This window comes from Rana temporaria, chromosome 3 (genome assembly GCF_905171775.1).
Source record: "Rana temporaria chromosome 3, aRanTem1.1, whole genome shotgun sequence".
Lineage (NCBI taxonomy): Eukaryota > Metazoa > Chordata > Amphibia > Anura > Ranidae > Rana > Rana temporaria.
In genome coordinates this window covers 409997222-410009935 of record NC_053491.1, presented here as the reverse complement: position 1 = coordinate 410009935, position 12714 = coordinate 409997222, and the positions used below count along the sequence as shown (strand labels likewise).

At 43.0% G+C, this 12714-nt stretch overlaps 1 protein-coding gene across 2 annotated transcripts in view; it reads left to right on the top strand.

The window, feature by feature from the left end:
* The first annotated feature begins 437 nt into the window (after positions 1-437).
* The window catches only part of LOC120933051 (melanin-concentrating hormone receptor 1-like), a 39729-nt gene continuing 27452 nt past the window's right edge, over positions 438-12714 (top strand). Inside the window, exons 1-2 of one of the 2 annotated variants that reach the window (XM_040346024.1) lie at positions 438-1135; positions 1701-2389. In XM_040346024.1, coding sequence (XP_040201958.1) covers positions 2031-2389 — 359 coding nt within the window. In that variant the 5' untranslated portion in view covers positions 438-1135; positions 1701-2030. The remainder of the gene's footprint in view (positions 1136-1700; positions 2390-12714) is intronic. The other variant, XM_040346023.1, reaches the window with a different exon arrangement.

Below are 12714 nucleotides of genomic sequence, written 5' to 3'. Positions count from 1 at the left end.
GAACGACGGCCATACTTAACATAGGATACGCCGCATATAGCAGGGGTAACTATCCGCCGGAAAAAGCCGAACGCAAACGACGTAAAAAAAAAAGCGCCGGGCGGGCGTTCGTTTCTGAATCGGCGGAAATCCTCATTTGCATATTCGTCGCGTGAAAAAAACGAAACGCCACCTAGCGGCCGGCCTGGAATTGCAGCCTAAGATCCGACGGTGTAAGTCACTTACACCTGTTGGATCGTAGGGAGATCTATGCGGAACCTGATTCTATGAATCAGGCGCATAGATCTGACCGACGGAACTCAGAGATACGACGGCGTATCAGGAGATACGCCGTCGTATCTCTATCTGAATCCGGGCCATGGTCATAATTTCCAATGAAAAGCTCACATCGAACTTTCGCTGTCGGAATTTCCGATCGAGGCATTCGTTTTGGGTGGACTGCAACTTTAAATTCTTCTTGTCCCTGGATTTAAGATCTAACCCATCATAATATAAGCCCACAATACCTTTCTCATCCCATGCATGCTACATTATAGCAAAAAGTACTTTTATTTCTTTTCATCATTTTTGATGCAGAACAGCACATCTAGATGGAGGCATTTGTAGAGAAGATGAAACAACAGTACTTGATAAAGAATCTGAGTGGGTATAGAATAGAGAAGGCTTAGCTAATGGATCCGCATGAACAATGACAAAGAGAAAGGAAAAGAGAGGGGAAAAAACAGAGCATAACTGAGAAGGATGGCCAAGACATATAGAGAGGAGAAGAGGAAGAACAGAAAGCCCTATGAGAAGAGGGAGAGAGTAAGTGACCAGCTGAATCGGAGAATGGACAAGTACAAGTGGAAAGTAGGGGGAGGAGAGACATAACACAATGAACACAAACAGAATGCAAGAGAGGGGATCATGAAAAGCAGGAAAGAGCCAGGGTTTATTAGAAGAGGGAGGGGGAGGGAAATATATAGAGGGGTAGATATAAGTAGATTAGAATGCCCATTTCTTACCTTTTAGCCTTCTCTCTCCTTTCTGCTTTCCCTGCAATGCCAAGCAACAAGTCACAGGTGATCGGAGCACAGATCTTGTCCTTGTCACATACCTAAATGCAGACACATTCACTGAGGCAGCTATAAAGCAGGTAAGTCATTGAGAGAAATCTGTGTATTATTGCATCTGTTTCATGAGACATCAGAGTGTTTGGGTAGAGAATAAAAGAAAAGTGTTTCATTTGTATAACACAAATATGTCAAATAAATGATGTGCCTGTGATGTATGACAGCCCCTATATTTTGCTTTCTGTTCAAACTATCTTTGTATGCCTGTTTTATAGCCAAATATACCAGCATTATACTGCAGCGTATTAATGATAGGGTTTGTTATAATGCAGTACAGCTGCAGTGACTGGATTAGCGTTGCTTGGCTTTTATAAAGTGATTATGGCAATGAAGCCAGCTTGTATGAGCAATGACTATGTATGTCTTATATTGAATGTACCCAGATGTGTGTAGGCATTGTGTTGGGCTTGCAGTGTCAGTGGCCATTTATTACTATATATTGTGTCTGGATGTAAAGTGAGCATATGTATGGTATGCCTATGTGTATGGTATGTGGGTAGGCAATGGTGCAGACTCATACAGGTGTCATGTCTCTGCGTAGGAGGGAGGTGATTAACCATCTATCTGTTTCCTTTATTTCTTTTTCAGGGCTGGCACACTGATGGCAAAGTGAGAAGCACAGAATGAATCTGAACCTGTGGAAATGTACAATCAGAGACAGTAGAGAGTAGGCAGTGGAATTCAATGAGAATGAGGGGCTCACTCTGTATGTATGTATGCTTATAGTACTACAACCACAAAGGGCTTAAGTTTCATACAGCAAATACACTGCAAGTAACCGTCACATGGGACAGACTGCGCCAAAACAAAGGATATGCTTACATTTTAACAGACATGTGTAGGCAATGGCAAAACTGTATACCATCTATTAAGACCAGGTAAATCCCATAGTTTTCTAAGGAAACTATTCCTGAGAGCATGACACCTTCACTTCCTTGGATACCTACAACTCTACCCTCTGCCTCTGGTGTTATGTCTATACGAGGTCCTGGGTGGGGGGTAGTGTACGGAATAATCTGTGGCTGTGGGGTACTGTGCAATGGACTGGTTCTAGCAGTGCTGCTCAGCTGCCGACACACTCTGGTGTCTGACCTGTATGTGATGAACCTGGCCCTGGCTGACCTACTCTCTTTGCTTGGGATGCCCCTTCTTATCCATCAACTGCTCCATGACAGAGGCTGGGTTTTTGGAGACATCCTGTGCCGTGCTGTGACTGCCCTGGACCTTAACAACCAGATCACAGGTGTTGGCATCATCACTGCTCTCTGTGTGGACAGGTAATTGAGATAAACAAGAAAGGTGTTTTGTTTACATGGAAATTAAACCTACATAGATCTGGTGTCCTGAGGGTTAGTCCTCAGGACTTAGGTTTAGTGGCAGTAAGTTGAGTTGTGGCACAAAATGGACTATGGAAAACCTACAAAGAGAAAGGACGCATGGGTAAAATAAGTTCTCTCTTTTTTGTGTGTCTGAAAGCAGAACTGTGCTTTCCATTGCATCCATCCACCTGCACTGAAAGAATGAAAAGGAAATCTGATTGGGTAATACATAGCTCCCAACTGTTCCTGATTACAAGAGACCGTCTCTGATTTGGTGCAAATGCCCCTCTGTCCCTCTTTCCTCCTAATTTTTCCCTCATTTTGGTCTGATCTATATAGTTTAGGGCTCAAGTCCTGCGGGAACGCGTGGGAACGGAGTCCCTGCACTTTTTTCACAGCAGGAACGCAGTTCCTTTTGCAGGACTAGAGCAGCCAAGCCGCCCGAGCCAATCCTTTACTAAGCGGCGATGCCCAGCTCGAGTCACTGTCAGGGGCAGGCGAACCTTAGTAATCCTTTATGTTACTGGCCGCTTCCTGTATATGGATTCATTGGGTAGTGTGTGGGTATTCTGTCACTTCCTCAATGCCGCAATGTCTCCTGGGAGCTTTTGTCATTGTTCCCAGGAGACATTGCGGAGGTCTGCCGCGAGTTATCGCGGGATTTAGAAAGAACTTGCTTTAAAAAAAAAAACATGCGGTTTAGTAATTTTGCATATGTGTATTATTTTTTTTTTTGGTGGGGGAGTGGATCTTGGGTGGGAGTTCCCACACTTTTTTTTCCCAGGACTTGACCCCTGATATAGTTGTATATAAAATGCACTTTTTATCCTTCAAAAAGTGTTTCCCAGTGTTAAACTTTTCATCCAATTTCTAAGTTGATGCATTTGTAAACTTCAAAAGATAATACAGAGGAAGAATAGTGGTAAAAAAGCACTTGTGGGTTTAACTAATCTTTTTTTCTGTATAATTGTCCTTTAAGGGGGTGTGGCAGGGTGTGTGTCCTATGTCTACATTTACATACAATTACATACTTTTGAAATAAGTGTTCCCCGTTCCCATCCCAAAAAGTTGGGAGGTATGGGTAATATATGCAGTACAGACATTTCTTCTTTCAGACACAGGAGCCAAACTATCTTTTACTGGCACAGGAGGTAAGAAAGTTCAGTTGTGGGCAGAAGATTTTGTTTTTAATATCCTTTTATTCGTTTTTTCCAAAGTTTACAAAATTCACAACATTCAATAAAATCAATTACATCCTCAACATTTATCAACACATTACATTTTATCAGAAATATTAATTAGAGAAAAATACTTTAGTTCTTATGGATCTTTGTCCCTCTGTTTACTTTTTAATTCTTCCTCTCTTCTAAGCCTTTAAACATATTTCTTCTATAATTCATTTTAACTCAATCTCATCCATCCAAAAAAATATATATATTAATATTTCCTTCCCTTTCTCACCCCTTTCCCTCCCATCCCATTCCTAAAAAAATGTATTAGAAGATTTTGTTGCTGCAGAAGGACTTGCTCCCTAAGTTACGTTGGCGTATCGTAAATGGGCCGGTGTAAGCCCGCCTAATTCAAATTAGGAACGTAGAGGGCGTGTTGTATTAAAATTAGCTGTGACCCTATTTAAATGACTTCCCGAACGAACGGCGCATGCGCGCGCATGCTCAGAATCACGTCGAATTTACGCCCTAAGATACGACGACTCAATGGCAACGACGTGAAAGTAACATACGCCTAGTCCCATTCACGTACGACTTACGTAAACGACGTAAAATACGACGGCTGTTCTGTCGTCCATACCTTGCATGGGTTGCGCCACCTATAGAGGTGTTTTGTCTTTACGCCGGACGTACGCCTTACGTAAACGGCGTAGCTTACTGCGACGGGTGCAAGTACGTTCGTGAATCGGCGTATCTAGGTCATTTACATATTCAACGCGTAAATCAACGGAAGCGCCCCTTGCGGCCAGCGTAAATATGCACCCAAGATACGACGGCGTAGGAGACTTACGTCGGTCGTATCTTGTCACAATTCAGGCGTATCTGATTTTGAGAATCAGCGCATAGATACGACGGCACACATTTGGACTTACGACGGCGTATCAGTAGATACGTCGCCGTAAGTCTTTGTGAATCCGGGCCATACTGTTTAATTTACATTGTCCCTACCATTTCTTTACGTGGATAAAAAAAATCTAAGTACCCTTTTCCTAATCAAAATATAGCTGTCACATGACCTAGATCTTTCCCAGCCTGTCTGCAGGGAAACATAAGCAAGAGGAGCATTTAGTCCTCTGCTGCTGGTCACATGTTCAAAATAAAAACAAATTGCATTTGGAATACAGAGTAAATATAAATAATTAATATCAATAAACTCTTTTAAATTGTCATACAAATAGATATTTGAAATCAAATCTTTATTCATTTTTGTCAATGACATGGTAAGGGTGGATTTCTGCCAGTCACAGGCAGTGTCATGCCTCTCCAACCTGTGTGTTAGAATAAGAGGGAGGTAAAGCCTTCATTAATCTACTTGTAATATACTGCCCCCATTGTGTTTAGCTGGTTAGTGAGCATGGAAGAGGAGGGAGGGGGTGGACTGTCTGTATATTCCCACATGTGTGACTCTATAGTCACATGGACTCCTCAGAAGTTATAGGTAGGAAATGCTCACTGAAAATTTGTTGCCATCATAGCTGCAAAATTCCTAGCTGCATTGGGGACATGGACAGAAGGTAGAGATAGAGAGCAGCAGGATCAGCCAGTTTTTTTGCAGAATACAGAAAACAAATCTGATATTGACTGAGTGAGTATGAACTGTGCCTTACATACTCCTGCCCCCTGCACACTGTGCCTTACATATCTTTCACCCCTGTACACTGTGCCTTATATACCTCTGACCCCTGCACACTGTGCCTTACATACTCCTGCCCCCTGCACACTGTGCCTTACATACTCCTGCCCCCTGCACACTGTGTCTTGCATATCTTTGGCCCCTGCACATTGTGCCTTATATACTACTGACCCCATGCACACCGTGCCTTACATACTCCTGCCAAATGAAGAAGATTCGGGAGAAAATGGACAGCGGCACTCCAGATAAACTTCGGAAAGTTGTCTTTATTCAATAAAAGTAGGCATACACAGCAAGACACAGCCACAGGAAGGGACAGCCGACATGTTTCGCACTACATTAGTGCTTAATCGTGGCTGACATTCTCCTGCCCCTGCACACTGTGTCATAAATACAGTACCTCTGACCCCTACACACTGTGCAGTAGATACCTCTGACCCATGCATACTGTGCCTTACATACCTCTGACCCCCTCTTCACTCACTCCTGACCTCCGTGCCTTGTGCATTTTGTACCCTTGTCCCCTCCACTCTGTGGTTTACATACCCCTGGCCCCTGCACTCTTTATGCTACACTGTAAAGTATATATATGTATTTCTGCACAAAGTGTTCAAAGTTTAAACAGATGCTGTCTGCCAAGTGTTCAGATATACTAATATGGAGCAACTGTCGAAAGCAAAAGGCAGCTGACAGCTACATGTGGCAGACCCTCTGTTTAAACTATATAATGACTGCCTTTGAACATTATGGCGTGGTAGAAAATGTATTGTGTATACATTTGCAAAATCAAAAATTACAAGCCGTTTTTCATTTTTTCAGAATTTGTCAGATTTGATACAAAAGAACTACAATGTCCTTTAATGAAATCATGTCAGGCCCCGTACACACGGCCGAGGAACTCGACGTGCCAAACACATCGAGTTCCTCGGCCAGTTCAGCCCTGAAGCCGCCGAGGAGCTCGGCGGGCCGAGAGCTCCCATAGAACAACGAGGAAATAGAGAACATGTTCTCTATTTCCTCGCCGAGGTCCTCGTCGGCTTCCTCGGCCGAAAGTGTTCACACGGCCGGGTTTCTCGGCAGAATTCAGACAGAAACTCGGTCGGAAGCTGAATTCTGCCGAGGAAACTGGTCGTGTGTACGGGGCCTAAAGGGTGCTATTCACATGTAAAAAAAAAATGCATTTCAAATAACTCTTTTTTAAAAGCTACTGAAGTTTAAAATGCATGTTAATACATGTCACTGGTGTCTTTTATTCAGGAACATTACTTTTTTAGGTTAAGAGGTTCATTAAGCAGTCTGTCCTTATGTTTGTGATGCACAGAATGAACTCTAGAAATAGATCCCTTGTGGATAAGGGATAATTTGGAGACTATGGTTCCTTCTGAGTCATGACATAACTAAAATTGGGGACCGATCTGGTTTACACTTTATTTGCAAGGGAAGGAGGAGACAATGCCCTTTATATGAAGAGCAGTGTACAACCTCCTACAATAAAAGGTACTGAGGAAGTGACAGAGACTCTTTAGTTGCCCTAGAAACAAAAAATGAAGGAGAGGAAGAGATTAATAATGGGGTGACCTATATGATTGCAGTATAAAATGTAGGTAACAAAGCTCTTGAAGGTCTACCAAGGACATTTTTTTTGTGTGAAAACTATGAAAAATTAAGTCATCTATATATATAAAACTCAATGTGTGTATGTATGTTCCAGCATCACGTCCAAATGGCTAAAGATATTGGGCCAGATTCACGTAGCGCAGCGGATCTATAGATCCGCTCGTTCTACGTGAATTAAGATCCGCTCCCGCAAGTTTGGGAGGCAAGTGGCTAATTCACAAACAACTTACCTCCAAACTTGCGACGGCGGATCCTAAATCCCCCGACGGAATTCAAATTCCGCGGCTAGGGGAGTGTACTATTTAAATCAGGCGCGTTCCCGCGCCGATTTAAATGCGCAGGTGCCGTCCGCGAAATTTCCCGGCGTGCATTGCTCCCACTGACGTCGCTAGGACGTCAGTGGTTGCGACGCTTACGTAAACGACGTCCGTCCGTATTCGAGAACGACTTACGCAAACGACGTTAAAAAATTTAAATTCGACGCAGGAACGTCGGCTATACTTAACATTGGCTGCGCCTGATAAAAGAAGGGGTAAGTACGGACGTACGTGAATTTGCGTATCTCACTGATTTACATATTATTTATCGTAAATCAGCGGGAACGCCCCCCGGCGCCATTTTTAAATTGAAAAAAAGATCCGACAGTGTAACACATTGTAACACTGTCGGATCTAGCCCTATCTATGCGTAACTGATTCTATGAATCAGGCGCATAGATAGGACCAGTTTACGTCAGAGATACGATGGTGTATCTGTAGATACACCGTCGTATCTCTTTGTGAATCTGGCCCATAAACATGAAACTTGGCACACATGTTACTTATATGTCAGCAACAAACATAGGATAGGTGGTTTAACCCTTACCCACCCCCATTTGCCATGGTCAGGGTTTTCCTTTAAAGTCCCATTCAACTCTATGGGAAATACATGTTACTTCATAACTTCCAAACGGCTGTACATATTTCGATAACACTTGGTCACATGTTACTTATATGTCCACTTAAACTATAGGATAGTTAATTTATCCCTTAACTACCCCCATTTGTGAGCGTCGGGGTTTTTGTTTAAAGTCCCATGCAAATCAATGGGAAATGTATGTTCCCACATAACTTCTGTACGCCTGGAGATATTTCAATAATACCTGGTACACATATTACTTATATGCCAAATAAAAATATATGACAGTTAAATTAACCCTTACCTACACCCTTATATAAAAGATGGGTATATTTATATTACTATGATTTTCCTCCCCAAAAGGTTAAGATAGGAAGACCGGGCAACGCCGGGTATTCAGCTAGTGGGTTTATAAAATAAGAAAAATACTAAATAATGAAGTTCATTTAGTGTTACTTTTCTATGACTGTTTGGAAAAAATGGTGTATTCTTCTCAGTTCCTGAAGTTCCGCTTTAAGGGCTAGATTCACGTAGAATCGCATAACTTTGTGCGGGCGTAACGTATCCTATTTACGTTACGCTTCCGTAACTTTTACAGGCAAGTGCTGTATTCTCAAAAAAAAGTTGCGCCCGCGTAGTGTAAATAGGCCGGCGTAAGCCCGCCTAATTCAAATTGTGAAGAGGTGGGCGTGTGTTATGTAAAACAGGCTTAACCCGACGTGATTGACGTTTTTCCCCAACGGCGCATGCGCCGTCCGTGGAATTTCCCAGTGTGCATTGCTCCAAAGTACGTCATTGGTTTCGACGTGAACGTAAATGACGTCCAGCTCCATTCACAGACGACTTACGCAAACAACGTAACTTTTTCAAATTTCGACGCGGGAACGACGGCCATACTTAACATTGGTACGCCGCACTTACGCCACCATATAGCAGGAGTAACTATACGCCGGGAAAAGCCTAACGTAAACAGCGTAACTGTACTGCATCGGTCGGGCGTACGTTCGTGAATTCGCGTATCTAGCTGATTTACATATTTAGACGCGTAAATTAGCGTACACGCCCCTAGCGGCCAGCGTAAATATGCAGTTACGATCCGACGGCTGTCGGATTTAATAGATATCTATGCATAACTGATTCTAAGAATCAGGCGCATAGATCAGACCGGCCGGATGCAGAGATACGACGGCGTATCTGGAGATACGCCGTCGTATCTCCTCTAAGAATCTGGCCCTAAATCTCCGAATGTGACATTTAAAGCGGAACTTTACTCTCACAATCCATACTGACTATTTGTAATCCTTATGCTGCTAGCATTAATAAATAGATAGGAAAATATCATAGTTACTTGCTTTAACCACTTAACTACTTGCCGACCGCCCACCATCGTTATACGTCCTCACTTTGAAGATGGATATCTCGGTAACGGCAGCAGCTGCTGCCACAACCGAGATATTCATCTCTTCAGTGGGCGGTCCTGTCAGCGATAACGGCGGTCTCCGCGGCGGATTCACCGCGAGATCGCCGTTATCGGTGGCGAGAGAGGGGCCCCCCCTCCCGCCGCTCTCCCGCGCCCTCCGCCGCTTACCGTAGCCGTCGGTAGTGGCGGAGGAGATCGGGACCGTTCGGCAGCTGTGTGGGGTTGCGAGTGAAGGAAAAATCTCCTTCACCCGTTCCCATAGCTCTGCTGGGCGGAAGTGACGTCAAAACGTCAGTCCCGCCCAGCGTCTTAAAGCAACATTTTTTTTTTGTCATTTGAAAAAATGACAGTTTCAAATTATTTTATTTTTTTTGCATTTAAGCCTAAATATGAGATCTGAGGTCTTTTTGACCCCAGATCTCATATTTAAGAGGACCTGTCATGCTTTTTTCTATTACAAGGGATGTTTACATTCCTTGTAATAGGAATAAAAGTGATAATTTTTTTATTTTTTTTATTTCAGTGTTAAAAATTGTAAAATAAATAAAAATAAATACGAAAACCCCCAAAAAAATTTTTTAAAGCACCCCGTCCCGACGAGCTCGCGCGTAGAAGCGAATGTATACGCGAGTAGCGCCCGCATATGAAAACGGTGTTCAAACCACACAAGTGAGGTATCGCCGCGATCGTTAGAGCGAGAGCAATAATTTTAGCCTTAGGCCTACTCTGTAACTCAAAAAATGCAACCTGTAGAATTTTTTAAACGTCGCCTATCGAGATTTTTAAGGGTAAAAGTTTGACGCCATGCCACGAGCGGGCGCAATTTTTAAGCGTGACATGTTGGGTATCATTTTACTCGGCGTAACATTATCTTTCACAATATATAAAAAAATTGGGCCAAATTTATTGTTGTCTTATTTTTTAATTAAAAAAAGTGAATTTTTTCCAAAAAAAGTGCGCTTGTAAGACCGCTGCGCAAATACGGTGTGACAAAAAGTATTGCAATGACTGCCATTTTATTCTCTAGGGTGTTAGAAAAAAATATATATAATGTTTGGGGGTTTTAAGTAATTTTCTAGCAAAAAAAAATGTTTTAGTCTCGTAAACACCGACACCGACGAAGTGGTTAAGGACCACCGCACGACAATATACGTCGGCAGAATGTCACGGCTGGGCACATGGACGTATATATACGTCCCCTTCAAGAGCCCAGCCGAAGCTCCGGGACCACGCCTGCTGGAGCTGAAGAACGAGGAGAGGTGAGTGTAAACAAACCTTCCCCGTTCTTCTCTGTGGCAATGTCAGTGATCGTCTGTTCCCTGATATAGGGAACGACGATCACTGACGTCACACGTCCAGCCCCGCCCCCCTACAGTTAGAAACACACATAAGGTCACACTTAACCCCTACAGTGCCCCCCTAGTGGTTAACCCCTTCACTGCAATTGTCATTTTCACAGTTATCAGTGCATTTTGATAGCACTTTTCGCTGTGAAAATGACAATGGTCCCAAAAATGTGTCAAAAGTGTCCGATGTGTCCGCCATAATGTCGCAGTCACGAACAAAATCGCTGATCGCTGCCATTAGTAGTAAAAAAAATATATTTATAAAATCGCAATAAAACTATCCCCTAGTTTGTAAACGCTATAAATTTTGCGCAAACCAATCGATAAACGCTTATTGCAATTTTTTTTTTACCAAAAATAGGTAGAATAATATGTATCGGCCTAAACTGAAGAAAAAATATGTTTTTTTATATCTTTTTGGGGATATTTATTATAGCAAAAAGTAAAAAATATTGGGCTAGATTCAGATAGCCCGCCGTAACCTTAGATACGCTACGCGCCGTAACTTAGTGAGGCTGGTTCTGTATTCACCAAGAACCTGCGTCCTAAGTTACATCGGCGTAGCGTAAATCTGCCAGCGTAAGCGCGACTAATTCAAATTGTGAAGAGGTGGGCGTGTTTTATGTAAATAAAACATGACCCCACGTAAATGACGTTTTTGACTAACGGTGCATGCCGTCCGTGAACATAACCCAGTGCGCATGCTCCAAATTAACCCGCAAAAAGCCAATGTTTTCGACGTGAACGTAAATTACGCACAGCCCTATTCGCGAACGACTTACGCAAACAACGTAATGGACGGAAAATTTGACGCTGGCCCGTCCATACTTAACATAGGATACGCCTCATATAGCAGGGGTAACTTTACGCCGGAAAAAGCCTAACGTAAACAACGTAAAAAAATGCGCCAGGCGGACGTACGTTTCTGAATCGGCGTATCTACCTAATTTGCATATTCCTTGCGTAAATTGACGGAAGCGCCACCTAGCGGCCAGCGTAAATATGCAACTAAGATACGACGGCATAAGAGATTTACGCCAGTCGGATCTTAGCCAAATTCCGGCGTATCTTGTTTTCTGAATACAGAAAAAAGATACGCCGGAGCATCCTAGAAGTTACGCGGCGTATCAATAGATACGCCAGCGTAGCTTCTTTCTGAATCTACCCCATTGCATTTTTTTCAAAATTGTCACTCTATTTTTGTTTAAAGGGCAAAAAATAAAAACCGCAGAGGTGATCAAATACTGCCAAAAGAAAGCTCTATTTGTGGAAAAAAAAGGACGCCAATTTTGTTTGGAAGCCACGTCGCACGACCGCGCATTTGTCAGTTAAAGCAACGCAGTGACGAATCGCAAAACCTGCATATTGGTCCGGGCCTTAATCGGTTAAACTTGAGTTACTTCCATGGCTAGGCAAATTATACCATACATCTCAGGAATCTTCAGAAGGGGAGAAGGGACCTGAAAGTAAATGTTACATTAATCAGTTGCCCTTACTCAAGATGGCCACAGCCAAAAATCATAGGGTGTGTTTAAAGTGATTTCTCAGCAAAATAAAACATGGAGACATGGATGGATGGATGAGCTTGCTTTGAATATTAAAAATAAATTAAATATTTTAGTTTATGGTGCTCAAATGCATTGTAGTTCTGCTTTAAGGTATACATCTGGTGGGCTACTATGGGTAACTACTGTATATGTTGTACATTGCTTTGGCTTAAAAAAGATGTAGTCTGGGCCCCTGTATTTTCAATTCTCAGGTTGTACTTCCAGATCCTGTACTAAACCTAAGGAACAGGGATCACTAATAGAAACTTCTTATGACACTAACCAACATTTAAAGAAGAAGTCCAGCCTTAGCTCATTTGGTTGGGCTTCTCCTATGGGTCATAAGAGTGCAATTTGTTTTGCACTCCAGCGACCCGTTTTAAGCAGAGAGCGACTGAATTCCGCTCTCTGCTGATGTCACAGGAATCAGTCTAGGCACCGCGTCATTGCAATAAGTCGGGATCCGCCAGGTGCCTGGACTGACACCCGTTTCATCCTCTCAGCGAGCAGCTGAGAGCCTGACCCAGCCACTGCCCGCCCCTCCACAGCTCAGTGATCCAGTGAGCATGGAGGAGCAGAGTGGAGAGATGCTGA